At 33.7% G+C, this 24955-nt stretch overlaps 1 protein-coding gene across 4 annotated transcripts; it reads left to right on the top strand.

Annotated features, from left to right (window-relative positions):
• Positions 1–130: 130 nt before the first annotated feature.
• LOC125063886 (folliculin-interacting protein 2) lies at positions 131–22052 on the top strand. 4 transcript variants are annotated; one of them, XM_047670565.1, is made up of 13 exons: positions 131–348; positions 1539–1728; positions 4323–4435; positions 5099–5265; positions 8110–8217; positions 8897–9042; positions 11717–11838; positions 12298–12438; positions 14228–14377; positions 17306–18813; positions 19867–19993; positions 20470–20581; positions 21256–22052. In XM_047670565.1, exons 1-13 carry the CDS (start codon positions 272–274, stop codon positions 21460–21462), a joined length of 3168 nt encoding a protein of 1055 aa, XP_047526521.1. In that variant the 5' UTR covers positions 131–271; the 3' UTR covers positions 21463–22052. The 4 variants fall into 4 exon arrangements, with proteins under 4 accessions (XP_047526521.1, XP_047526522.1, XP_047526524.1 ...); XM_047670566.1 differs by having other exon boundaries at positions 20470–20667; positions 21256–21469; XM_047670567.1 differs by lacking the exon at positions 131–348 and adding an exon at positions 587–876.
• The last annotated feature ends 2903 nt before the right edge of the window (positions 22053–24955 follow it).

The raw sequence follows: 24955 nt of genomic DNA, 5'->3' as shown, positions 1-24955 counted from the left end.
TTAAATTAGTATTTTTGAGATAATATTATAATATAGATAATGCAAAATTTTACAAATCCCGACCTTGACCTTTGTTTAAAAGTAAGAACGTGTTGTCTTTGGTAAATCATATGACTTTCGCACGTGATAAGTCAGATTATTTACATTCAAAGTGTTTCCGAAATGCAATTAAAAATTATATATTTTCGATAACCTCGTTGTAATCGGATATACATGATGATGTTGACTGACTCCGAATCCGAGGATAAAGTGAAATGTTGTGTGTGACACAATGGCATTAATAGATAACATATTTTCTAATAAGAGAAAACTCGATTATGATTATTGGGACTCACGAAATAGGGGCAGGTACGTCATTATGTATGCATATTATTTATTGTTTTCTATTTTCGTATAAGGGAAACGCTGAGGAATTGACGCAAGAAGCTTTCAGTGGTCTCTTGTGGAATCATTGAGTTGCGAAGTTGAGATTGGTGACGCACAAGACTGGCAAGTGGCAGTGCGGTGAGTATCACCGTCACCGACTAGCTCAAAGCGGGGGAAGTCGCGAAGCATGTGATAAGCGCGGGGGCCGCGGGGTGGCGTGGGCGACGGCCTGATCACGTCACTTAGGAAGAGGGGCGGCTCTGCTCAATCAATGTTTACTTACTATTTACACGCGAGCTAGTACACTCGCACATTCCAAGACACTCGGCCGTCGGTCTATTGTCTTTCGGCCGTCAAAGTGCATTTAGAGTGAAATCTTCTTGTTATTGCATTTCTCGGACCGTATGTGCATGTGGAATAAATTTTCTCCTTTTGAGTTGTAATTATTTGCATTCATAGTGAAACAGCTGTGGGATTATTTAAGTGACTATGAAATAAAATGAAATTTAGGTAAAAGTGTACTTCTTGATGGCATATTTTTATTTTCCAAGAATAATTTCAAGTCTAGACCATTCTATGACAATGTTTATGATGCTCAAAGCCGCTTTGAATCAGTCTCATCTTGATTGTGCTGTTGCTAATAAGGAAACAAGTGGTTCATTTGATAAATTAATAACAGTTTGTGCTAAATAAAGATAGCATCTATTTTTATTGTTCTTAAAATATAAACATATTAGATAATATAATATAGGGATATAATGTGGTAATCACCAAGTATCTATTTGGGGGTTCTAATTTAGTGAAAATGTATGATCTTTTATTCTTAATTATAATTAGAATTTCAATGGTAGATATTATAATAATTACATATCTAAATAAAGCATGTGTTTGCAACAATGCAAAGAGAAAGCTTATGAGATCGACACTGTATGAATTCTATTTATGTTTTTATGTGTAAAAAATTAAGACATGTGAAACAACTTGATACTCGTATTGAGATCATTTGTTTTATACAATTTAACACTTCACAACTTATAGCTTAAATACTTTTAGATGTAGGTTTTATAAATAAGAATATTTTTTTTTAATTTAAATGAAATGTGTAATAAATAATATAATTTTATTGTAAGTCCCTTTCACAAATTATGAAACATGTAAAAATTTATTGTCAGGTCTTGTGAAATAACTTCGCAGCAAGTGCGGTTGCTTCTATACAAAGAGTGTGATCGCAGAGGCAGGAAGGTTTTGTTTGATTCGTCGACTATAGAAAGACTACCCGCTCACAAAAATGATAAACCAGATTATAGAAACACAGATAAGATTCCTTGCATTATGGAAGTTTCAAATGGATACACATATGTGGTAAGTAAGATGCAATTCATTGGTTCTAAAAAAAAATATTTGCGGTTCAATTTATTTTTAAATATTTCTTTGATTGCTTGATTGAGGTATCCTTTAGACATCCTATTTTCGTAACTTTTATAATTTCTATGACTTGAAAACAAGAATAAATACATAAAAAAGATTATGTAGTATAAGCATGGTTCTTATAGAAACAAATTCATAAACTTTATTATTATTGCTATTTTATTACCATGGTAATAATGTCTCTGATAACAACTTAAAAAATATTTAATGCAGAATTATAATATCACAAGTGTCTTGTCCTATATTTGTTATATATACTTAACACATGTAGGATATCTCCATTTTTCCTTAAAGCTGTACAAAAGCTGATGTAAGATGAATTTTAAATATAAATATATTGCATTTAAAATTGAAATTGTGATCTTTGGTTAAGATACAGTTATCTCTTAGTAGTGACTAATAAAATATGTAAATGAATCCATCTAAATTTTTGTCTATGTTTTTGTTATAAAACACAGAAAAATAACTTACATAAATAGAAATTTAACATATCTAGCACATATTTTTTATATCATTGGCGAGATCCTTGAAAATCATTCCAGGTATTAAAAATATCTGCAATTAACATTTCTATACAATTAATTAGCTCAGAAACTATTAGGATTTATATTATAATATTTTGATTGTATTTCATATGTAAATGGACTTAACATATTTGTTAAACGAAACATTTAAAACGCGATTTGTTACAGTTAAGTTAATATCACAATAGTTTGCACAAAATCGCGTTATGTATACAAGAAGTATCTTATCAAGGCGTAACTGTAACAATTTATAAATAAACATAATAATTGAGACATAGCGTCACGAGACTTTCAATTCACAGTTTATTCGCATTGCGATTCTATATTTAGACCACTTATGTGTTAGCCTTTTCGATTCTAATCGAGCTCGTAAGTGGATCTAACGAACTATATCGTGGGACTGTAATTTTAGCACCATACTAATTGTACACCATGTAACATCACATGTTTTGTTTTAGATGTCAATTTAATAATGGTGTCATATTTGATGGGTATTTTCTGTGTTTTGTCAATGATCGTCGGAAGAAAATTCTATTTTTGGAGTTATATATATTGTATTTATTTGAATGGATATTGAATTATTTTTATAAATAATTGAAATCATAGTAATTTAGGTCAACGTCTAGAGGTTCGGTCTTTTCGATGTGTATATTAGCATTTCGTTTATCAATTTGCTTGCTGTTAAAATAAAGAAATAGTTTAATCGGTCTATGAAATTTGTTATATAGTAATGGAAACCAACTTATCAATCAGTGAACAAAATAATTTCAAGTGATAAGATTGCTGCTAGGTCAGAATTTTATAATTTGTAAGACAGGACATTTCTTTTAAAAACAAACTCCTCGGCACGTTTTCTAACCGCAGAAATAATTTATTATTCTGTTTTTGCACGTTATTTATGAGAAATAGTTAAAAAGAACATCGGAATAAATTATTGTCACCTTTTTAAATACGTTGAAATAAACCGGCTTATACATGATTGCATTATGGTTCTCACGTGACAAGAATATGCGAGACGGAAATTTAAATGGTGAACTTTAGGTCGTAGAGTAAATCTAAATATGAGGTGGAAGGTTTTTTAGTTTTAGGAGTATTTTATTAAAACTAATTGTCACTGCGGCTTTGCCTACGTTTTTGGGATTGGTCGTCAGGTGTAAGGCATAAAGCAGTAGTCTATTTTCATCAAATTCGGTTTGGCCGTTACTTTCCCAATCTTAATGCTGTCTGTGCATCTATTGCACAGTACTTCGAACTATTTTCGAACGATACAAGCTACTTTGATTCCTATGATAAAATGTTCGATGATTTCGTTATTCACGTAATTATTTATAGATGTTCTATCTATTATGTTTTCTCGTACGGCTTTAAATGTCACTTCCTATATTGACAATGCGCGTATTTGGTTTTAATAAGGCTTCACTCTCTAGAAGAATATTCTTTGACCTGTTACCGGCTTACCGACCTCGTTATATGACTCAAGTAAAAGTTTCCGTGACATTGTCTTTTATTAGCATTTCCTTATCGAATATTTAACTAAATCCATCTAGTAAGTATATACATATACATTAGTACGGCCTCCTTGTTTTATTGTCTAGTGTATAAAGCTGCAAGTTTCGAATACACGGTTCAAACGCCAGGTCGGGGCAATAATATATTATAGAGTCTATCTGTTCAGATATTCATAGTAGAAGCCCGATGCTTAGAAGTTTGTACTGTTAGTACTTCTGCGTCTCGGAGAGCACGTAAAGTCGATTCTGTGTTGTATTACAGTTTTATCGGATTATGAGAGTGAGGTAATATTGAGTGGATCTGTGTTTACTGTGCAGAAATAGACCGCTATTACAGGAATAGATCAGCAGGACACCACCATATTACGATGAAGATATATTTTGTAAATACTCATTTCTTCATAAATATTATTTGATTAACATTCCAAGGTATTAAGTGAATCTGCAAAGTAAACCAGTTTATTTATTTTTATATTGTGTATTTTCCCTTGTCTAGTATAAAGGCCAAGCGACGGATGCTAGCGTCCTCGGTGAGATGATATTCGGTGCTGTTGCAATGAACTGCAAGAGCGTTTCATTGAAGATTCACATCATGAATGATCCGAGAAGGTATATCAGCCATTTTATTGAAAATATCGATCAAATCTAATTATAAAATTTTATTATAGACTAGCGAAGAATTTTCTTTTATATAAATATAATTTATCTATAGATGCTCTCAAGAATAATGTAGCTTCCTACTAGTTAATTTTTTTTACTTGGATCCGTACATTATCCTCTACATACAAACGAACAAATTATACCGCTTTATAAGTATAAATATGTATAGAGCTCAAACGTTTCCTCGTTGAATTTGACATGGAGGGAATAAGACAGAAGGTGTTAGATAAAGATTATTTGTAATTAGTTGACGCCCGCGGTATCGCTCGCGTTTTAGACTGTAGTCAGGTGTTAAGCATAAAATAGTAGCCTATGTCCTTCATTGGGGTGCAAACTTGCTTTGTGCAAGTTTGTTTGGCCGTGAAAGAGCAACAGACAGACATACATACATTGTTACTTACGTATTTATAATATTAGTATAGACTAGAGATGAATAATTGCGCTGCTTGTCCGCTGTTTTTTTGTAAGACTCTAATTTAGATAACCCCCTTCAAATGCAAAAATCCAAAAACTAAATGTATATTTTGAATTTACTTAGTATAAATCTCTACTTCTATATTACTTAGTATAAATTGTACAGTAGCAGTTTTATAATTTAATCTTTTTATATAGGTTAATGTGCACGAAGATATTCAACGTGCCACCGTCGCGGATAAGTCGTACAAAGACTGAGGCGAAGAGTAGTGGCCACTTGACCACCCACTCGACGCCGCTTAACGTGCCATTGCTGAAAGAGGAAGGAGTATCGCTAAGTTTTTCTATGGACAGAGGAGACTCTGGTAAGTTGATACACGTTTACTCTACTGGCTAAATAACTACATATTTATTTCTAATTTAAAGCGTAAATGACAAAGGTCCACATTTTGAAGTCCCAATAATACATTTATTCCTAGTTGGATGTTAGTGTGTTTGTGCTTCTATTAATTGGTCCATACTTTAGAATTCCAAGACAGAGCTATATACGACTAATCCTTCTGACCGATTTTAGCTACAACGTCAAATCTCAAGACTAGTTTATTACTCTACAGACGTTATAGTGCACAGGCGTGTGCTCAAACACAATTGCACTTTCTATTCTGTCATTCTAATAGTCCGAGTTCAGACGTATGAAAAGCCTCTACGTGCTTTAGATCGATATCAAACCAGAAAACTGTAAAAGTGGAACTAGGTTGTACATTTTAATGTATATTTTCTGTTGCATAATAAGAGATCTTAGTAATATTTTCAATAGTTTTCTAGTATTTATAATACGTTTTTTGTTAATAGTAATTATTACGAAAGGCTTTAAACGGATATTAGCGCTTACTTAACTTTTAATAGATGTCGGTCAGTTAAAACGTGTCAGTAGTTGCCATATACGCTTTGAAGATTTATTCTTCAAAGTTTATTTTAAGTGCTTCGACGTTTCGTCACGATTTCTTTTTCGTGCAAAACACGTGTATAAATTACGTATAAATAAATATTTGTTTCCAATGTTGGTGAACAGTTTTATTATATTTTTACTATAATGACTGCCTTGTTGGTCTGGTGACTATTTGTAAAGCCACAGATCCCGAAGTTGGACTCAAATCCTGGTCGGGCCGATAAAAAGTTATTGGCGTTTTCTGTGGCAAAGTCTCTTGATACCTATATACGTAAAGCCGTTAGTCCAGAGCCTGAACTCTTTTCGGTTGCGTCAGATCTGCCGTCCCATTGGATTATGAAGCGAGGCTATAGAGAGTGCACCTGTGTTTGGTCTCACATTTGTACATATGACCCGCGAAGTTGGCTGGTTTCCTTTGAAATTGACCGCCAACGCTATTATAAGAATCATCTTTATAGCATTAATGATTTTTATGACACCAATATATTATCTTGGCTTTTTATTTTATAAAGTAGCGTAGCGTAAATTGAAGTACAGTTTTATTCTCGTTTTAGGCCTCTCGTGTACATTTATGCGCTTATTTCAATGAATGTGCCACGATTAATTCAGACCTTGACTGCATTGACCTATGGAAACCTTTAATAATTCACGTGATCGATACGAAAGTTTATTCAACTTGTTCATTAAATCCTTGATAGTCCTAAGAAAAAACGTACACGTTTGGACGCGAATCCCTATACTAAAATAATCGTATTGTTATAAATATAGTTCCCGTCTGGGTGGGTAGGTACAACCTAATCATTTGTTCTACCGCTAAACATAACTGTATTTTTGTGTTCTAATTTTGAATATCGCCATAGAGATTGGCTGGATGAAAAGTTTAGTTTTCACATGGAGACCACTCACTATCCCGGCTATCCACTCTATCTAATAGCCGGCCCATTTGCCAGTGCAAATAGGCCATATATGTTTTATTTCTTCAAGCGTCAATCACGTGAATGCTACTATACTAGTGAACGTATTGGTATGAAACTATGACCAAAATAAGGCGGTATTGTTCGTATATGGTGATGGCTATTATTTTATTATTTAAGATGTTTTTTTTTTAAATTTATTATAACGAAGTATAAGTTGAGCAAGGTAATTCCACGCGGTGCATTGCCTCTTTCAATTGTTTTATAAACAAGTCACGTGTCACTTATGGTAGGTTACACAGTAAGAAACCTCGGAAGTTCGTACGTCAGTTTCATTGCAATCGAATGAATGGTGGAATGCATGTAAGACAAACAAAGAAACATTGATTTTATATAAATAAGCAAGCAATGTTATCATATCAATAACAACTTCGAATAACAAGTGTTGATAAAGTATTGGAAAAATAAGATTATATTGCGAATAAGATAATTTACAGATACGGAGATATTGTTAATCCGATGTTGTTTTGTTTTTGGTTTTGATTTTAATCGATCATATAACATTATGATTATTTTATATTTAATATTGTCTGTAATGTTAGATTTCTATACAATCAAGTTAAGCAAACTTGCTCACCAAAACGAAGTAAATCAATTGAGAGGTCAACGACCTTTCCTTGACTTTTCAATTAAATTAATTTCTTTTTATTAGATCGTCATTAGCAAAAAACTGGCAGATGTTCAAATTTGGAGCTTAAAATTTTAATGGGTGTAGGTGATTGGGTTAGGTTAGTTACCTCAATAATTTTAATAAATAAAAATGAAACGGACATCGCAAAACAATTAAAACTAGAATTTATCGTTCGTGTTATTGATATTACTATAAACATAACCGAAATCTTATTGGCTAATTAAGATAAGGCGGTTTTTCTGTCAAGAAAATCTTCCTTTTTTGTAAATGTTCAGCGTCGTTCTATGTCTTGTTGTATATATGCAACTGTTTGCACAAACTTCGTGTACAATAAAATCTCTGTGTTACTACAGACACAAGGGACATGAGATCTTAGTTCTCAAGATTTGTGCGCAATGGCGATGTAAGGAATAGTTAATATTCCTTACAGCGCCATTGTGCATCGGCTCATTTGCCCGACATCCCACTTATATCATAAAAACAAAATGTTACTGAAATACGGGTGGAATTCGGGAAAATATCACCGAGAAACATTATGCGTGTACATATCAAGTATATGAATCTGGTTTGTTGTGGAGTAGCATTTAGAAATTGGAGTGTACTCCGATAAATCTTTTCCTTTAACCGGTATCTATTAAATTATATATTATTTTAGGATTTTACGGGGAACAATCACCATATAGCAGCGTGGGTTCAACCTATGATTACTTCTCCATGTTCGATACGTGGGATGTGAACGCCACGGACGAATACTGCTTCTACAGTAAGTATTGTTATATTAATATAGCTACACCTCTCGATGACTTTAAATGTAATAATATCTATTGATAATGATAATTTTAGGCCTATTCCGTCCGAATAGACTTAGTTAGCCCTTTGAAGTGTTCACATAATACGCGTAACGAATAGCCGCTATTATGAAAAACTTGGGTTGGGATTCTTTTCACGAGAATTAACATTGCAAACACGTTGATTCAAATATCTAATGCGCTATTTTGTAATAAGATCAAGTTCACTCGATAAAGTTTTTTTTTTACAATAAATATTTGATTTCGAATCTCTTCACAATCTCTACTTCAACTCGATTAGAGTTTGTACGATAAGAGAATATTGATGACTACTGTTTAGATATAATACACTTTAACAATGAGGGATATTGCAAATGCTTTAATTTATCTCTAGGAAATAACAATTTGTAAAAGGAAACAAAAACCAAAAGTGGTAATTGGCGTGGGTTCCTTCACAATTTGATATACGTTTACAAACACGGGACATAACAACTCAGTTCCCAATGTTGGACATTGGCGGCAAATGGTTTGGTCAATATTTCAAACAGAGCCAAGGTGACCAATACGCCACGGCTACTTATTTTAATTTTATATAAAGGTTAACTTCCATCGTCTAAGATATATATTATATTAATAGGCGTATTTGTGTATCAGCTCCGTGTGGTCGCAAGTTGAGCTGCTCGAGCAACGGTAGCTGGCAGAGGAGAACTTTCCAGAGCATGGCGACAAAGTTCGACCTCGGACAGGCCAACTATTTGAATGTACCAACATCAAGCACCGTCTCCAGCGTAGATTCGCAGGTATGTAACTACATCGATATTATATAGAGACGATTAAATGTTTTTTGTTCGTATTGTAGTAATCTTAAAACGAATGGATCGATTGCATGACCGATGACCGAATGTTGTAAGTGACTGGTGAGCGGTTTTAATATTTCTTGAAATGTTGTATGATTGAATTTTTTATTTCACTCACTGCAGTTGATATGAAGATTTTTCATGTTAGTTTAATAAACAGGTGTACCGAGTGGGCGATGATTGCCGAAAAATAAATTAATAATGCGTGTTATATACACAACTAATCATGGATCAATGCACGGGTGCAATTCATATAGGATTATACCCTTGAGCAATCAGCAATAATATGACTTTCTATCACGGATTTTTTAGAGTTGAATCATTCTTTGAATCCGTAGATTACGCCCTACAAATCAACAAAATTTACCTCTTCACAATATTAGTATAGATTATTAGGTTAAATAATTATTATATGATGTAAAATTATCTCTATTTCTTTCATTTATTTAAATGTGTCTGATTTTGGTCATCAATATCTCTTTAAAGTACATATATACATAATTTTTTTTATCATAATATGCTTAATACAGATAATCTTATAAACACAAACGGTCGCATGGAAAATATTAAGACATAGCTTAGGGTACTATATATAACTATTTACTTAATACCAAAACACATAACACCAAGGTGTATATAATAGGTTATTACTTTTTTATCAAATTCGCGATATCAGGTTTATTTGTAAGTTTATCGGTATCAATCCGCGTGACGGATCACATGAGTGACCGGCGTCGTTGCGGTCATGTGATCTGATATCGGGCAAATAGACAGATAATTACAATAATTATGTCATTAAACTGTTATCTATGATATTCTGAGGAATATTTTGTTGTTGTATGTAATTTTAATGTTGCTTTATAACTACCTCGACGGCTTATTCGTTTTTTTATTGGAGATCCTTATTTTGGGTTCGAATTCCAAGTCGATTGATTAAAAGCCTATTCTAATCGAAGGAGGTATGAATATAAACAAACTTTAGATTTACGTATTCCATGCGATTTGCTAATAGTACAGTTATATTGTACGCTACTAAAAGTTCTTGATTAAAATGCCTTTATTTATAATAAAACAGTATCCCACTTAAGTACTTATATCCACTTGAAGCAGCTTCGTCTACGTTCAAAACGCCATTTTTTTGCGAAAATCCATAACGGATATCATAGGTTATTCAAGCTCGACCAATTATATCGCGTTAAAAGAATATACATTAAGTCATTTGTTCCTATCTCTTTTTAGTCGTGTTGAAGGTTGACAATAAAGGAATAGAACACATATTATATTTTGTACGCAGTTCGCTTCGTTAGAAAAGGACAATGTGTCTGAAATCCGTCAGAAGGACGTTATTATCAACGTTGTTTACTAAACAACCGACGTAACAGTGTTATAAGTTTGAAAACTTTGTTAGTTAATCTATCTGTCTGTGGTATCGTAACTTTCCGCCAAAAGGATCGTTTGTAGTGATTTTGAATTGTAGTCCAATTTAAAGGAAGCTATTGGGAACGAGTTGTCTGTCGAAAACCAGTTTGACCATTTAAGGATCTTAATTCTAGTAGGGATAGGGCAAACTTTGTTTTTACTTAAATAAAATTGATTATTGTATTTTTATAAAAATAAAAACCCAATTTGGTTATTTTTCGTATGGAATTAAATAACAGTTCATATACCGATTTGAAATAGATTGATTCGTTTATATTGAAAGAGAATAGGAATTATATTAGACAATCAACAATAATACATTCGAATTATAGGTTTCATTTAAATCTCTAGAGACCACAGTCGGTTACTAACAGTAATACAACGGGCATTGCAATAGTGTTACATGTCGCAATGAGAATATGTATGTAACACTCACACACCCACATACACACACTAAAGATATGTTATTCTACATTTGAATTTATAGTTATAAGATCTTACGTGTATTTTATATAATCACGCAAAGCTCTGCCCTAAATATAGGGCATTACGTTAACAGTAGGAAAAGGTGCATAATATTATTTAAATTATACCCCATTTGAGCATGATGAGAGTTAAAATTCGAGGACAATTGTTTTTTTTTAGCATGACTAGACTAGCAAACTTACCACCTGATGGTAAGTGGTCACCTCCGCCCATAGATATTAGCAGTATAAGAAAATTTAACTATGCCTTACATCACAATTACGCCACTATTCTTGGGAACACAAAAATACTCAGTATTGCTGTTTCGCGGTAGAATGTGATTAGTAGATGCTATCCATCCGCAACAGAATTGCACAATTGCCTACCCCTAAGTGGTATAGTCTTGGTATTTAGTGCATGTTGTACCAAAATCACGTGATGTTATAAACGAATGTCTACGTCATATCGGTTTACTTTAATCTTTCGTCATGAATCTCGTTTCATTTATTTGCAGACGTATTAAATGCCCTCGTCTATTATAATAATGGAATTAACATGTAACATTATAGTAAACATAAGCTCCTATAAGAATGGAAATATTGTAATTTTAAGGAGAGTTGACGTCAAATAAGCCGGCTGTTTTGTCGGCGAAGTATTTTCCGTCTTCACTTAGGATAAGGCAAACGTACTAATTAATCAGCCAGGTGAATATAAAATGATAATTCTTATTTAGATATACAGCAGCAGTTCAACCAGCGGTACAACAGACAGTTTAGCGAGCTCAACGTCCGTTGTTACGAGACGAGGAAAACTTGGACTGGCATTGCTTATCACGGTTGCCGATTCTACTGATATGTAAGATTAATATTTATTATTATATAATAATAAAAATATTAATTATTATTTAAATTGTTATTCATTTGTTTGTTAACATATAATGTATTTTATAATATCTTTCTTATTATTTAGTGTTTAATCTGTTTAAAATACAGTCATTGTGTTTTCTTATTCGAGATAATTCGCTTTTCTGTAACGCTAACAATGATATCATGTACGAAGTTTATTAGTAATAAAGTATCTCTAAATAGACTAAAAATATTTAATGTCTAGACGCCTACTTATTCTTACATCATACGTTCATTGATGCAGCTTCAATATTTATCATAGGATGAGGGTCACCGTTTTCCATAACCCAGTTTTCTGTTATTTGTTATTTGAATAAAGCTTACCGTGATAAACTCGTTCGTGTAACAACGGATTAGATATTTGACCAAGGAATATGACTCAACAATTTCTTGTTTTAAATTCTAATAGGGACCTCATTCGCCGTTGCATGGAACATTCTCCGCAACTCCAGGCCCTGGTGTGTCGGTTGCGTCTCGCGACATTGGCCGCGGGTACAGGAAATGCCTTCGTATCGACCCTTTATAAAGCTGCCGGAGATGCAGCGAGATGGTAAGCGTATTAGTTTTGTATATTTACTGGTTTCAATATCAATTTAAGTAATGTATTTTTATAAATTCTGATGCATTTTTATACATGTGTGTTTTTTTTTTGTTGATATGCTTTCACGCCTTAACTGTTAGACAGATCGTCACGAAATTTGGCACGGAGATTGTTTCATATACGCTGTACAAATTCTTCGAGCGGGAGTATAGATTTATATTCGAACTGCAATTGCATAAGAATGAATAGGGAATTCGAAATACGCAATAAAACCAACTGTATACAACTGATATACTCGTGTTAGGGATTTTTATGTTTTTTATTTTTATTTTGATTTTGATAGATATCTGTATATATTGAGTTCGTGTCATTCACGTGTTATATTTTGTGCTATTTCGTCTTATAAATTATTAATATAATATTATTATATTATATTTAGATTAAGCAACGCAACTCTCGGCTTTAGCGCTGTATGCTTGTCAAAAGCAAAATAAAAAAATAAATGAAAGGCGGTTCTTCTAACGAGAAGAACTGGCAAGAAACTCTTTTCCAACATTTTAGTCCAACTTACTTAAGTTAAATGATAATACAGAAAAGTGATATTTATTAACACGAAACGTAAACAATACGTTGCATATTCTGTATTTAGATTCATACAGTGTGTCAGACAGAGTCCGTACAAACAGGAACTAGAACTAACGGGTAGTTTTTAAGTTATCAATCAATAACTAAGTGTAATGGTTCCATATTGGATTTGGATTATGATTTGGTTTGGATCAACTAAACAACAGCAAGTCAACATGGGTGACAGCGTCTTTATAGTCTCAGTGGGTTGTTTTTGCAATAGCAATGGCTATGTTTGGAGGTGACATTCCACCCAGTGGCCCAATTACGTATACATGTTTATTAGTAAAAAAAAAAAACAAAATATGCTACAAATGTTTCGCTCTGTTTAATTCAACTACCGCAATAATTCTATTTAAAGAGTCGTGTTATTTAATCGCTATCCATCACGTGCTCGATTAAGACGTCTCATCTATTTAACAAATGACCGATGTGTTTAAATTGTTGACGGAGTTGATTGTTGTCTTGACTTCTATAAGTTATGGTGAACTGGACGTGAGCCAAAATCGGCGGATGTTAGTTGACCGAAAATTTTCTTGTCATTTTTTATACCTTTAAGCATACGTGACCAATTTTTTTAAAGGATATTTTGTTACGATAGAACGAATATTTTTTTATTGGGTATCGAGAAATGGTAGATGGCATTTTCTTGTAAAACCGTTCACAATCTTTCGGCAGTTAACAATCTCACGAGATAGATTATAATCTAAGAAAATATGTCTAGATAAAAATGGGACATTATTATTTTATATAATAAAGCTTATCATACCTATATTGAGATGTCTGTACTGTTAATCGCTTGTGTAATTTTAGATTTATGCACACGGGAATTTACCTTTTTAAAGCTGATTTTAAATGAATCGTGTTCTTAGATTTATGTCATAAGATTTTAATTTCGAAATCAGACGGGTAGGTATCACCGACCTATCCGTTATTCTACCGCAAAAAATTACTTCATAATATCGTTTAAGTTTGAAGGGTGGTACAAGGGACATAAAAATCTTAGTTCCCCAGTTTTTTGGCGCATTGGTGATGGGGTAAGAAATGTTTGATATTTTTACAGCGCTAATGTCTAATGTCGCGTCACTTATTATCAGGGTGCATTCACCAGACCACCTATCCAGATCTAGTACTAAAGAAATGAGGATATGACAAAATTTATTGTTATTTTCAGGTTATCCGACCTGATGTGCGGCCCGCGGTTACAACCCGTGTGGTTGGATCTAGTCACGAGCGAGCCGCGGTCGGCGAACAAACTTGCGGACACGTTTCTTTCAGATCTATGCTCCGTTCTCGCTGTTGGTGACACGAAGAATACTAATTTGTAAGTATTAATTTAGAGATATGTTTATGTTTTTAGTATATGTTTTTGGGCACAATATAGTGCACAAGTATGTGGTACAGGTACATTCCCTATTTCGTCACGCTCATAATCCGATGGGACGGCAAATCCGACGCTATCGGAAAGGGTTCAGATGCAGGACCAACAGTTTTCCGAGGTACGGGAGTGTACATACTCCTAGCTATGAGATTTCGAAGTTTTTTTGAAAAAAATTGACAGATAATCCCAATAACTTTTTATGGGCCCGACCTGGAGCTAGAACCCAGAACCCCGGGATCTATGCCCCTATATCAACTAGACCAAAAAGGCAGTCAACATATATCCTATTAGATTAGTAATAGTTCTAATAACGTTTCAAAGCGCATCGAATGTCGAGGTGTATCTTTCATTCTTCAAGATTATGTAAACAAAATACTGGGCATTGACTTCGGTGAAACATCGTACGATTTCCAATAATAACATTTCTAAGTTATTTTTAGTTATTCCAAATAACTAGAAATTTCCACTATTTCAGACGTAGACTGGTCGATGTCGGCAGGTGATAAAAATAATTCGTTCATTTTATAACGGTAATATTATTATTAACAAGTCGCCCAGCGTGGTTCCACCCGCGCCAAAAGTTATTGCTCCGTCCGCATAGCGGAATGTTATACATAGTCTAATAAATGGCAAATTTCTATAAATTGGACTGAAACTTTTCATACGTGTAGTACTGTAGACTAATGTAGAGTATATATTATCTGAGACAATAATTACTATGACTAATTTATATATATATATATACATAATTCTATCCAACGAAGAAGAGATCTATAATAAACAATAATTATCATATACTTGTGGTCGCCTGCGGCTTCGCTCGCGTTATAGAGGGTTGGTTGTCATGTGTTAGGCAAAAAAGCCTAGCCTATGTCCTTCTTTATAGTTCAAGTTTTCTTCATACCAAAATTCGGTTCATTGGTTTGGCAGTGAGAGCGACGGACAGACAGACAGCGTTTACCTTTACATTTATAACATTAGTATAGATTCATTATGGATTTGCGAGAAAAAAGCATTTTAAATGTCGACGATATTTTCGGATCCTTGGAAGTAAAAATGAAGTGGATATAATTAGTGAGGCGGTAAAATGTTGTATTATATCTAGAGATTCAACCAAATTTAGTACATAATATAGTAGAGCTATAAGGATATCCTATGGAGTGTGTAAATGTAGTTTGATTATATTTACTCCTTTATAGTTGGGAATTAAGCAATGCGCCAATCAGCTTTAATAATGTTCCAACATAAGAAGTTATACTATGTTATTGGTAATCGATATGGCAAGAAATTGTGTCCGAACGTTGAGTTTTTCTTTCGTGAAATGACAACTTTGTTCTGTGTTAGAATATATATTTGCAACATACTCACGCGTCGAAAAAAGTGGACAACAGTTGGTCATTAAGTCAACGCACACTAGTAAAGTATTATGACGTATGGCGAATATCGTAGCCGGTACACACACTAAGATAACTTTACCGTTGGTTTAAGTCTGTACTGCGACACTCCCTAGATATATAAAGAAAACAAATCATGTACTTGAAGTAGTTCTCAATTAATGTTTAACAATATTATAATATTGCTGTTTACTTATGAATTTACCGTCGTATAGGTGTTAATAAATCTCTTAAAGGAAGCTTTAAACTTGTTTATTATTGATTAGCGTGTTCTGATTGGGGATATATTTATTTATCGACTCAATTTAATTTATTCATTCGAAGATTTTTCAGTTTACCGGCAACTGATAATTGCCGATAAAAATATTTTAAATTAAATGCACTGTTGATGGCGTATGCATTTTGTTAAACTAAAATTAAAACTCGAGTTTCCGTGATAATTTTTCATATATTTTTTAATGTTTCGTTATAATAAATACTAGTACTAGGTAATCATTTAAATCAAACCGTTAATTAATTTAAAAAAAGTTATAGCATAGTTAGATTCTTTCTCCAAATTATAAATCGAATCAAATTTAAAATTTGTTCCTTAATCGTTTCGTTGTATTTTTATATGCTTCCTGGCAACATTTCGTAGATCAGTAAAGTTAATTGATTTCATCAAACCCGTTTAACAATCGTTTAATAAACAATTATTAATTTAATGTAAGAGAGATACTTCATTGACATTTTGTTGGACCGTTTCCAACATCACCGGCATGTAACGAGCAGTTCAAATAAAAAGAAAAAAATCTGCCTTTGGACCTTTCGCCCGATAATTACCGACACGTGTGAATGAAGTCACTGTCAAGTGCAACTTTTTTATTTTTAGCGTTCAATGTGTGTGTGTGTGTGTCGTTCTATTTTTATATGTCATGTTTACGTGTTTTTCACGTGATCGCTTTCGCGATTGACGGATACAGACTGTAAATTAGTTGTATAACTTACACGTGGGCGTATAGTAACGATTTGTTAATGTCTCACTTTTGATCATAGACATGTCAAATGTAGGAGAAATATTTACGATCCGTTTCATCGATGTAATTTTTAAATCATCGTCCCTTTATCTACGACGGTTAGATTAATATTTAAATGCTGAAGATATGTTGATATACTTTCATTTGATTTTATTAGGTTTATTTTTGAGCGGTATAAAAAAATAAATGTATTATTTACTGAAATTCGATTTATTACTGAAATGAATGAACGATGAATGAATGACTGAACTTAAACATTGCACAATCATTGGTCGCCAATTACGTAATCGACTTCCATTGACCATTCAGATTAAATTCAAATTAGTTTATATTATAATGGAAAATAAAGTGGAAAATAAAGGAAGTGATTTATCAGTACACTTATGGAAATCACTAAAACGATGTTTTCTATATTAATGAGTACTTTATACACATAGTAATCAGTTATTCTATTGTTTCAGTTTTATCAGCACACTTCTAACCTACGTTCTCACACATCATCTCGGTTGGGTGTCCACGGTCAGCCCCTACGATCCCATCGATCCACAGAAGTGTACCTCGGAACAACTGGACACCCGACGCCCGTATAACGCGCTGTGGGCACAACTAACCGACCTCTGCGGCAGTATCGGCTACCCGCCGCGTTCCGCTAGAACTATCATCACAGGCTCCAAAAACGTTCAGTTCGTCAAAAAACTACTAGCAGTGCTAACGTACTTCGTACGATGCGGTGACGTCAGAAAGAACGACTTCATGTATCAAGACTGCTTGCTCAATGAACCCAAAATTGTGAATGTGAAAAATCTAAGTTCAGATGTAAGCAGGACCACGAAAAGCGTAGAAGTGAAAGAGTGTAGTGTCAACGATCGTTTGAAAGTGCCCTCGTTGAGTAGGAACAGTGGTGTCAGTGTCAGTACGTTAATAGCTAGCGATGTAAGTCTAAAAAAATCGACTACGATGGTCGATTTGAATCAAAAGCTCTCTAGTTCATATTTCGCGATGGATAGCAGTAGTAGTGGGGAGAGTCAGATTAAACCGTTGAGAAGGCAGCCGACGATGATGACTTCGTTGAAGACCTCGTCTGACTCGAGTCCGAACTTATCGGCTTCGGAGGAATGTGACGCGAAGAAAGTCGTGTTCGTGCTCGGTGATGACGATAAGCTGGTAGGACTGAAGAACAAATCGAATGGTAAAAAGAGCGTTAAGAAATCAGCCAAGTCCTTCGAGCAAGACAACACTAAACATCCAGAAGAGACTGAGAACTGTACCAATGATTGTGATAAGGACAAGTCATCGCGGAGCTCCGAGAGCCCGTCCAAATGCTGCGGGCAGACACTTCAACATTCCAAGCCAATAAAACATTCCGGTTTTAAGTTCGAGTTCGATAAGTATCCTCAGATAGTCACTAATTATATGAAGAGCAAGAATTTAGAGATATTAGATAGACACTACATCGGAAAGCCGGGAAACCTGAAGCTGGACAACTTCCAGTTCGACCCCACATTCGTACCTCCGATACAGGAGGAGAGGTGCGAGACGTGTTACAAGTGCCAGTTGATGGAGTCCATGCTGCAGACGCCCACCAACGCGTCCGAAATGGAGTACATGAACGACATCCCGCGCCAGTCCGAGCCGCAGTTCGCTAAAGAGACGCTAGTCGACGAGACGACCACCCACCGGGAGATGTCCCCGAAAACTTTTGTTCGGAAAGTGAAAGAAAACACGATGATCGTGAACGTTGACAGCAAGCCCGATGAACGTTCTGACTCCGGTGAATTCGGTGCAGAGGATAAGAGAGGCGGAAATAAGCCTGTTGATAGAAATAAACGGTTGGAAGTGAAGCAAGTGATAGAGTTTCCTTTGTCACAAGTGAGTTCGAGCAAGCTTCAGACGCAAGTGCGGTCCGGCTATGAAGCTTCGCTGCTTGGCGGTCTAACCAACTACTACGTACCTGATTTAGTTTTACAAGGTAAGTTAAGGTACCAAACCCACAAAATATTAATACAATTTATTAAGATTTAAATGAAAAATAAATTGTTATATATTTTTTTTAATAAAACTTTAAATGTCACTTGACATATAAACAACGATTAATGTTGTATGTATGTATGTATGCGTTGTGCATAATCTACTAAACAGATTTTAATGGATTCCTGATATTAAATTTTTTTAAACCAGTCTATCTAGGAAAGAAAGTTATCGCGAAAATTAATAAGGTTCTCGAGAGCTGAATTTTAAAAAATCTACAGGAACACAATCAAGGCCTAGGTTGTGTGAGCTTTTCCGCAATAAATTATATTTAAAAATTGTTTTGAGTTGAAAATATTGACTCTGTCAATGACATTTTTATGTTCCTACAAGTACTAAACAAGCAAAATTTAATCTAGCTTAAATAAAATAAAGTGTTATCAGTCATATGGTTGACGAGCCTCTATCATATGATAACATAATGGTTATCATGTGACGTGCTTAATTAAATAAATGGAAGTCGGCTCCTTATATATAAACAGAGAAATACGTAGAGTTGTTCAAATAAATAATTTATTTATTTAGAAATATGTATTTAAGCGTCATTATTTCATTTATTAAAAATAAACTCCTTAATAAGAGTCTAATTTATATTTTAAATAAGATCATCAAATTGAATGTGACTTTTCATCGCAATCATATTTTTAATTTTACGTTTCGTCTGAGTTGCATTTGACGTGGTCACGATGTGACTGTGCGAAATGTACAACCTTTTTATTGTTTGAAAACCCGGGAAGCATTATAAACTATATATTGTTTTTTTACAAGAATCAATATTTTTTCTCTTAAATATAATACAAAAACATGGTACTGAAGTAACCTTTAACTTCATTTCCCAAAAGTACCACTATAGCGCTTAGGCTACCTTGCTACTGACGATGTATAAGACTGATTCGGAATATGTATATTTAATAAAAATCTATTTATATATATATATATGGCCACTAATTGACTTGTCGCTAAGTTTCAATTTTTTTCTTTTATTTTTTTATAGGAACCGTCGCAAACTCTAACACCTGGGAGGCGGATCTGCGACGGGACCTAGACCTCACATCGTACCTGAACAAAACACTTGATCCGCCGGTGCAGTCCATCGCTATCGTTGGAGACACTAACTCGTGGTATGTATGTTCTTAAATATTATTTAAGCCTGGTTTCGGACCGGACACGGTGGTCACCGGCCAAGGGTCGACTATTTTACCAAGAAAGCGATTAGAAATGTATTCTATACCGTTTCTCCTCGCAGTTTCTTACTTCGATAATTATCGTTTGAGCACTTTTCGTTATGAAGATTTCTTTCGACATCCCCACCCAACTATGCAAAACTTTTCATAAAAAATTCTATTCCATGTTCTTATGATTTCAAAACTAACGTCGAAAGAGGAATCTGAAAAAAAAAACAAAAATCAAAATATACTTTATTCAAGTAGGCTTTTGCAAGCACTATTGAATTGACATTTTACAATATTATACTAAGTGAAGCTACCACCGGTTAGGAATGTAGATTCTACCGAGAAGAACCAGCAAGAGACTCAGTAGTTACTATTTGGTACGGGCTAGACGTTCGTGCTTGATGATATCTGTTTGTGGCGCGTAGGGAGGTGCGGCTGGTGGGGCGCGAGTGCGGCTGCGGCGGGCTGTCCCCGCTCGTGGGCGGCGCGCTGGACGCGCTGCCCGCCATGCGCCGCGCGCGCGTGCCGCCGCAACAGGCACGTTACCCATTGGCTGCGGAGCTGCCATACTTAGTATTTGTACTGGCTTGTACTGGCCATTGCCTTGCTTCTTTATGTAATAGGTAGGCGGACGCGCTAATGGGCCACTGATGTATACCGTGTATGTCATCACCGCCCACTGATATTGGCGCTTCTGGAAATATTAACCATTCCTTACATCACCGATGTGCCTTCAACCTTGGAAACTGAGATGTTACGTCTCTTGTACCTACCTTTGTAGGTACACTGACTCGCTCATCCTTCAAACAATAACACCACAATACTAAATATTGCTGCTTAGCGGCAGAATACACGATGAGTGGATGGTATCGAGCAGACGGTCTTGCACGAAGCCCTACGACCATTCTGCTAGCAATCAAATAGTATAACATGTTATCGAAACAACTAGATCAGTACGATAAACAAGTAGATAAATCTGGTCGAAATAATGCACTTTTCCCAAAAGTTTCGTTATTGTAGTGCGAAATATTTTTGGTTTTAATTGAATACAACTTCAGCCGATTTATTTTGGTACACTCTCTTTTTGAGAAGATTTATCTCACGAATAATTAACGTATACGATTGCTAGAACTATTGCAAATCTTACGTGCTTGGTAGCGTATTATAAAATCTGTTTAAATTAATCAATTCCAAATTATTATTTTTTACAGTGTCTCGTATACCTCGAGAGTAAACTCCGTGAATTCTGCGTGCTATCAAAAACGTTGGCGGATATGTTGATGTCGACAGACTTCTGCGATATCGCGACACTAACGAAATCGCTTAACATCGACGTTAACGACGTTCCGCTGTTGCTAGCCGTCGCGACCACACACACTCCACAAGTAGCCAAGAGATACGGAATCAGCTATAGGTAGTAAGGACTCGAAGAGTTATGTGCGAGATTATACCTGAGATCAAATGATGCTTATTATATCGGATATCTTGTATAAGAGATTAATTAAAGACAAGTCATTTTTGTTCTATATTTTAATATACGGCATTACTGCATTACTCTATTAGTAGTAGTAGTTATTTATTAGTAGTATTATAGATCAGATAATCTGTGAAAGGAAGTCTATGTGATTTTCATTATTCTTTTTTTAAATTATTTTCGCAAAGATTCAATTGTTGTCCCTCAAAGAGGTCGTTGTCCCTTAATTATCTGTACCAAAAGGGGATTCAAAGTATAAAAATGCAATTTGTTTCAATATAAAATATAATATGACCTTGAAAATTAAGAGATTATCTTATATTCGTTCTAATTACTCAATGTCGACTCGAGTTATGACTACTGTTAATTAATTTACTTATAATGTATGCCTCAATTATATGTTCATTAATAAGGAATGTTACATATCGTAATTAAGTAATTATTTAAATAATTTTTAATGAGCACATTCACAGATTAAAAATAATGCGTACACGTTTAAAAAATGTTGCCTGTATAAATGCTTTATATTATATTTACACAAAATATTAAGCATATATTTATTCGTTATTTTCGTTTAATATATTTTTTTAAAAGATTCTTGCAAATATTTAATTAAATATGTTTTATTATATAATGTAAATTTCTATAAGTCAACTGTGATTGGTTAAAATAAATTGCAAAGTGTTGCTATTTTTTATTCTCAATATTTATATATATTATGAACGTTAAGATATTATGGATTCTAAGTCAAATGCAGATTATTTATTAATTTGTATCGTACCAGGTCTTGTACCTAACAGTATTTAAAGATTAAATAAAACAAAACTCTTTAGAAATAAACATGTTTGTTGATATTCGTTAAATAAATATTTATACATTACACTTTGTTGTTTTTCATCTCTGAAATATTGTAAATATTCAAGTTAATGGTTTATGAAACCGAAGATTTATTTATTAAAAAATCAAGTAAATATACATACTTTTTATTTTTATAAGTATTAAGATTACAAGTGAAAATGTAATAACTTTTTATTTTTAATTTGTCCTTTAAAAAATGTTTTATGCTTATTATTGTATAGACATAAAATACTCTAAAACAAAAGTACCTTAACAAAACATAACGATACGTTCAGCGCTATTTCAATTGTGATTTAGTTAAAAATATTTTTATACATAGTCAATGATTAAAATTATTTCTTTTTCATATTGAAAAGTGTTTTATTATTTATCGATAATCATGATTTCTAGAAGTACTTTATTAAATGATTGTAGGATGGCCGAGATGCGCTACCGAATACGTTAATCTTAATCAATATCCGAAAATAAAAAAAATCAAATTCGGCGTGCGCTATTGCGCTTTTAAGCGCTAAAGATTTTAAGTGTTAGTGTTTATGATTGAGCAAAGATGTAGGTGGCGACTGAAATTTTGTGATTCTTGTAGGTAATGGAATAATGGAGAGGCCGAGACGTACTCTTCTCACCTACCCGCGTCTATCTTTTTTAGGATAGTGCAACTTTTGTAAATAGAAAAGATTTTGTTTAATTTTAGTAGTAAGGATGACTTCACTTCATTGAAATATTAACTATTCCTTATATCGCCAACGCACTTCCGAACTAAGGAACTGAGATGTTGTGTCTCTTGTGTTTGTAGACACTACCTTTAAGTACACAAAAATACTAAGTATTATTGTTTTGTCGTTGAATATTACGAGTGGGAGGTACCTGCCTAAACGGGTTTGTACAAAGCCCTACGACCAAGGGATTTACGTTTTTTTTTTCATGGGAACAATGTATTTAAATATTTTTATGTAATATATTAATATTGTATTTTTATTATTTATTAAATTTTTTTTATTCAAAATTTAATATGTTACAAATTTTAAAAATGAAAAATATTAAAAAGCACTAAAGAAAAACAAGATTGAACCTTGCAATATCTGGGTCGAGCCTCTCTTAGCTAGTAGTTTTAGTTACGTCAATTCATAATGTATTTTAGTAATTAGTGCAGCGTCCCGTTGCCATTAGCCAAATTACCTTATTACGAAAGGTATTCGGGCCAAGCAGATAATTTTTATACGAGTAAAATTATGAAACAATATTTAGGTAATATTTTATAAATATTACCTATTTTTATTTTTTTATAATCCTTTTCCTGCTGCATGTAGAACATCATCCTCAAGCCAATTATGATTCACGTCGTGTTTTTAATTTTAAAGGCGCCGTAAATGACAAACGGTCGTAAGGGCTGAAAGTTCTATTAGGCTAATAAATATTAAAAAATAAAAAATATATAAAAGTTTATTAACACTCAACAATCCAAATGCTAAAACCTTCATTGTGACATTTTTTTTTGTCATAGTTTGATTATCAAGGATAAATCAAATAGTCGTTGTCGTTACGTTAACGTTACTGAATCGTAGGTACCAAGATATCTAAGCCCTAGGAGCCATATTGGGTTTACATAGAATGAGTACAAAACGGGACGTTTCCAAAGTTCTGGGATTTTTGCGATATATTTATTTATTTTCTTAATTTTCATCAATTTTAGAACGTAGTTTTTCAAATAAATCATAATTTCATTGAATACGTTTCACTGAAAATACTATTTATTAGTCGGACGACTACTCTATGAACGACTCTAAGAACATTTCGAAATTATAAACAATGACACGTTTTGCCTCAGTTAAATGCTAAAGCAGAATGGAGTATATTGTATTAAAGGTTGTAAAGGATTTTTCAAATCTGGGAACAGATGATAATCGCTGTGTACGAGGTCCAGTGAGTGAGGTTTATGTGAAAGCAATTAGCTTTTATGGCAGTGTGAGGTCTTGCTTTACCCCGTTACAATAATAGTCGCTTATGCAATTTTCTACACCGTTTTCTGAATAGTCCCTGGTGCAGAGGGTTGTAAATTTAAATAATATTATATTTTAATTATAGTTCCTTTCGCCAAATAATAGCTAATTTCATCCCCTTGGCATCACGGAATACAGTAAGCATTACACTTCTGACGGAAAAACTGATCGCGCAGTAAAGCCCTTCGTGATTACAAAATTTTTCGGCTGAATCTCAAGGTAAAAATAAGCCTTAATTGTGTATCTTCAATTCCTTATTACCATATTTGGCATTTGTCATATTTGTCAATATATAATTGCCAATGCCAATTATATATTGACAAATATGCCAAAATCGTCACCGCAAGCGTTAAGTTTTGTTTCGGTCCCAACGGCCTAGGGACCCAATCGAAATTGGCGGTGGGCGGAATCTTGGTTACGAAAAAGACCGTGGCTACTGCGGTAAGATGCTGTAATACATCTTACGAGCGGATAGATCGCTTGGCTTTATATTAATTATATTATTACATTTGTTTTAAAATCATATTATTAAAGGGAAGGATATATAGTTAAATTTATATTTATTTTGTAATTTGTTATTAT

Source organism: Vanessa atalanta, chromosome 5 (assembly GCF_905147765.1).
Source record: "Vanessa atalanta chromosome 5, ilVanAtal1.2, whole genome shotgun sequence".
Lineage (NCBI taxonomy): Eukaryota > Metazoa > Arthropoda > Insecta > Lepidoptera > Nymphalidae > Vanessa > Vanessa atalanta.
The sequence above is the reverse complement of the archived record's forward strand: the minus strand, read 5'-3'. Positions and strand labels throughout refer to the sequence as shown.